The sequence below is a fragment of the Saccostrea cucullata genome, unplaced genomic scaffold, assembly GCF_032062105.1.
Source record: "Saccostrea cucullata isolate Sc308-1 unplaced genomic scaffold, CSIRO_AGI_Scuc_v1 ctg23602, whole genome shotgun sequence".
Classification (NCBI taxonomy): Eukaryota; Metazoa; Mollusca; class Bivalvia; order Ostreida; family Ostreidae; genus Saccostrea; species Saccostrea cuccullata.
The window spans coordinates 1,253-6,702 of record NW_026920498.1 but is presented as its reverse complement, the minus strand read 5'-3'; the positions used below and the strand labels follow the sequence as shown (position 1 = coordinate 6,702).

At 30.5% G+C, this 5,450-nt stretch overlaps 1 protein-coding gene across 1 annotated transcript; it reads right to left on the bottom strand.

The window, feature by feature from the left end:
• Positions 1-234: 234 nt before the first annotated feature.
• Positions 235-4,385, bottom strand: LOC134249880 (ryncolin-4-like). The gene is made up of 4 exons (XM_062732242.1): positions 4,271-4,385; positions 3,700-3,867; positions 984-1,034; positions 235-591 (listed from the first exon to the last, which is right to left on the bottom strand). Exons 2-4 carry the CDS (start codon positions 3,788-3,790, stop codon positions 359-361), a joined length of 375 nt encoding a protein of 124 aa, XP_062588226.1. The 5' UTR covers positions 3,791-3,867; positions 4,271-4,385; the 3' UTR covers positions 235-358.
• Positions 4,386-5,450: the final 1,065 nt, after the last annotated feature.

Sequence of the window (5,450 nt, the reverse complement as noted above, 5' to 3'; positions counted from 1 at the left end):
AAAATATTTCAATATTCTAATTTAACTCAGCCGTCAACTAGATTTTATATATTAAATACAAAAATGGGAATGTTTCTTTTCATTTTTAAATAAGAAAATTTCACCTTTTGAAATAAAAGAAATTCCTACAAAAAAAGTTACATCGAGTAATTTCTTTTGTAAAAAATACCTGTATTCCAAAAAAAAAAAAAAGATTTTTTTTTAAAGTTAAGAACAAGTAATCATCCTAAAATGTGTTACATTCTCAACATTGTTCTATTCACATCAATCACAGTTTGTATACAAAATTAATTGTTTTTTAAGCTAAGACATGATTAATTATCAGTATTGTCCTATAAGTCACAGTTTGTATATATAATTAATCATCACGCTCGATACGTTTAACCATCATCCATGTCCCACGCAAGTGTGTCCCATAATGTACCGCGGGAAACCACGGTTTTATCCATTTTTTTGAAGCCCAGAGTCCATTGAGGAATGCACTATAACACCTGTGGAACCACCAACCTCCACGTTGCAGAGCAGCACAGTGGCCATGAGGGGCCCAGTCATTATCCCTATCTGGAGTACTGAATGACGTCCCATTTAAATCTAAACGATGAAACACAGGGAGATAACGAACAATATTCTAGATCAAAATCCGTCGTCAATTCAGTGTATAAATAAGGGACTAACAATTGTTATGAAAAACGTTATTCAGCATTTGTCTCAATAAAAAATTGTCATTGGTGACAAGGTCATTGTACCGATCATAGAACTTACGAAATGATAACTGTTAATATTCTTGCTTCATCAACTTGTTTGTCAATAATTTACCTTGTTTTAGAAATTGTTTATACGTAGATCATACTTTTGCAAATCGAATTAACTGAAATACATGCAGGTGATGGGGATATATTGCTGCATAAGTAAGGGTAGTTGACGATAGAAAAGTTAAATTCATCAAGTTTGTCATAGAGCTTGGTTGTTGATTGTTATATTACCAAGACGCTCATACACTCCGTGTGGCATCAACGAGTTTGTCATCCGGTTATCTGAAAATTAAAGAAAAATATAATAATATAACGCAGCACTGTTAAGGCCTACTATGAGAAATCGACGGAAAATAGACATGCAAAAATGGGGATTTTTTCAAACTGAATTTATTTTAATTAAACTGTTTTATTATCACAGATCTTCAATACTTATGGAAATAGCATAGTATAATCCACTCTGTACTGTATGAAGTTTGATCCCATCGTTGGAAAGTCACGTAATGAATGCATAAAACGTGTAGTGAATGTTAGTCAATAACAAATTTCAATATCACAAGGGCATACCCCAGTTGAAATTGTAAATTCAAGCTATAAATTGTTCCTTCATACTTTGTACTTTCTGAAAAGTACTGCTGCTTTGAATAGACTTTGCGTTTTAAAAGTTGAAATTTCAATAGGCCAATGTAGAAATATGTTTGACTTTTCCCAATAATTTTGTGTACTTATAAAATCACGCTCTCGATTTAAAAAAAGCAGCAGCGCTTTTAAAGTTAATTAAAATAATCTTTATCTATATTCAAAAAAATGGCTACGATTTATTTACGCAGCACAGTTAAGGTTACAAAAGAGGGGCGGAGCCTAATTTGTACGGTAGAACTTGACTATGACATCATACAAAATATACGTCATACAACAATTCTTTAAAATACCACAAAATGAGGTAGTTTGCTAAATTAACCTGTAAGAAGTCATCAAACTACATCAAAAGTTACTACAACATGCTGTTTTGTCGTTATTACATCCCACATCACAAGATATAAACAAGTCACTGATCATAGTCTACTTGTCAATGTGACGTCATCGCGTAAAACGTGACGTAGTTTCTATGCAGTAAGAGGCAGATCAAGTAATATTTTTTTCAACGAAAAATGTATTCTATAATTAAATATAATATCATTTACAGATATTTCATAGGCCATTAACTTGAATTTAATGTCTTCTTCACGATTTTATTAATATGTTTTCTGTATATTACGTATTTACTTGACAAGCATAATGTAAGCATATCGGAGGGTAATGTGGGGGTCTTAATAAATCGGTCTAGTGCAAGGGCATACATCAATGAATCAAAGTAAGCTTTTACAATTTAACTCTAGAAGAATTGAGGTTTCTGAAAAGTGCTACGATCCTGATGAAATCTTTAAAATAATTTAATTATATCAATATTTCTGCCATTGACCAGCAAAAATACAGCATTAGGTCATACAAATATAATTTTAACAATGAAATTGCAGAATTAAAATAGGATTGCATCACTTTTCAGAAAATACAATGAGTGTTGAAAATATTTTTAAACTAAGCTTGGAATTTTAACTTTTTTATGCCCTTGCACTAGACTAAGTGAAATTTAAAAGTAATAACATTACTGCAAGTAAATGTACTAAAATCACGTGACAAGTCTAAATATAAAGTCTAATCGTCTCCAATATGTAGTTATTAACCATGATAAAGATTATCCAATAAAAATAATGTAGTAAAAGTAATTGCCATCCCGATTATGAATACATTTTTATTTACAAAATATTGTCGATATTTCCATTGCGCATCTTAACTGTATTGCTTAGTGTATGCCCTTGCAAAAGTACGATTTTATAAGGCATCTCGATATAAAGTATACCTAACCTGTACATTAAAACACGACATAATTAATAAAATACAATCTCATGACGGTTAATGAATAATCGCACTTAAAAAGGATAAACATTGGTATAAATAGCCTATTTAAAACCTGTAAATAGTATTTAATTTAATAATAAAACACATTTTTATTTGTTGAAAAATTCCCCAATTTGCCTCTCACAGAACATGAAATACGTCATTGTTACCAAAATGACGTCATGTTTACATGTTCATCGCGATTTCTTTTTTTTAATGCATTGATAAGTTTTATTGTAGTTTATAACGCTAATACAGCTTAAAGTTTCAAATTATTTCATTTTCATGTACATGTATTACGAAAAATACATAAAAATCATATTTTTGTGACGTCACTGTAAACTTTTCCCGTATAAATGAAGCCCCGCCCCCTTCTTGCAGCCCTAACAATGTTACGAACAAACATAATTCGGATCAGTTCATTCTTCTTTTTAATTTTAGTAACAGTTTATCAGAATTTATAATAATTTTATTATTTCATCAGTGCAGTTAAATATATTATATTCACAAGTGATTGATCTTCAATGCATCATTTATATTGACCAATATACGCTTTATAGAGTTAAAGAGAGGTAGAAAAGAAGCGAGTAAATCATATAGTGTTATCAATAATCTTAACATTAGTCTACATGTAAAAGGTACCAGTTAGAAGAAAAATATACCGCTTATTAGAAAACAATATCTGATTCAAAAATACATTTAAATACGATAACAAAAATGTAAGAACGGAAACAGTAAAAAGATAGAGTTTAGTATATTATCTATCTACAACTTTTGTAAAAGTGGGGTGAGTTACTCTTCACCAATAATATTTTTTTAATTAAAACGTGAATGCAAGCCCAAAGGTAATGCCTTTGTTATAGAGACGCTTTTTATTTTTTTTGCAATGTGAGTCTTGAGGTTACAAATATATTCATTGTCATTAATGTCCATAATCACAAACTCTACTTTAAGAGTTCGAAGTTTTGAGTACTAGAATCTTTTTTATACTATTCTGTTTGCCACGTACCTAAGGTTCCGGCTGTATTTCTTCCCAGGAAGAGTCTATACTTCTCAGCTTCATTGGAAATAAAGAATCGATCATACAACTGATATAACATTGTGCCATTCAACAGCGTGATGGAAACATATAAAGATATGTGCTGTTTCTTTGTTAATAGATGAATCACGTCATTTCCTGTTGTACAACATATTACACGTAAGACAAATTAATGCATGTGCACTATTTCAATTGATATTCTTCTGTATAATCAAATTGTAAATTGAAGCTCTATATTGTTGATTTTGTTGTAAATCTTGAAATTATTTAGTTTAGTTGGTTAAGTTATTGAAAAAAAGATGAATATAATTAATAAACTTAAATTCCATTTCTATTTATCTTTTTTTTATTCTGTTCATTTATTTTTTTAGGAATTGAATAATAAACAACAGGTGATGAAAATCGTAACACCGAGAAAAATATCTTTCAAGCTTAGAATCAGAGCTCTGATTTGATCCAAAATTTAAGACATTGCTTCAAAAGGATAATGTCAAGTTTGAAAGTTAATTAAAAATAACACTTTAATTAATTCTATAGTTACCGATCCATGTATCCTGTTCAGGGGCACCAAAACCATTCTTATATTCTGCCCAGGTTTTGTCAAAGCTAGGGAATCCAATAACCCTTTTCTGGATTGCCTTTGAAACACATATTTTTATTCAACATTAATGGATGGCATTCGTTTAAGAATGTCATCTATGTAGATACAGCCTCCTGTATATTTCCTTATAATAAAAAGGTACAGATTCAATTTACCCAATAAGTGTTGTGCTTGAATTAAGGAATGTTTTTAAGTTTTGTGTGAGTTATTGGTGTGTGAATCACACAGACTTGTCACGTAGGCATATTTCATAAAGCGCACCAGCGCTTCAAGGAAAATATGCCTACGTGCAAGTCTGTCTGATTCTCACACCAATAATTCACACTAAACTTTAAAAACATTCCTTATATTTACATTTTACATGTTTCGAGGCAACTAAAATATACTTATTATTTGAATTTCTCACTGCCCTATATCGTTGCATTTTTACTAACGTCGCTGCAGTCTCATTGTGACGTCACGTTAACGCACGTTTCTCCGTGTATATTTCTACGCGTGAGTATACACGAAAATGGTATTCAAATCAATTTCACTGTTTGCTTAGTAGAAAAACACAGCTAATGTAAATTTTAAAGAACGAAGCAGAACAACATTAATAAAACTTCAGATTGGATTTTCCCTTTATACAGTTCTCTTCATCAACATAACTGGTACAAGTAAGAACAAAGTTAACAGGTCTTACACTACTTACCCGACTCCTTTATATGAGGGTGTTATGAACGAGATAGTCCCTACCTTAAGCTTATTACTTTAAAAAATGAAATAAATTGCAGATTTAAAATGATGATTAACTAGAAATACATGAATTAATAACCAGCCTGAAGATCTTTCGGGTTTAACGTCACGGTATTTTTTGTTAATCTGAAAACGAAAACGTGACAGTTTCAATTTAATTTGTACAGTAAAGTTTTGTACCCCCTCCCATTATTTAATTTGAAATGAACGACTCTGATGTTCTGATTTCTTGTTTGATTAAAAATATGATAGAATATTTATAAGTATGTGAGAATGACATTTTTTAAACACAAAATTCATTAAAAACAGAATATTCGTTTCTAGGCATTGAAGTGTGTCACTTGTAAATGATAAATCCTGTTTATGCTTTTTTATAACAGCCGAT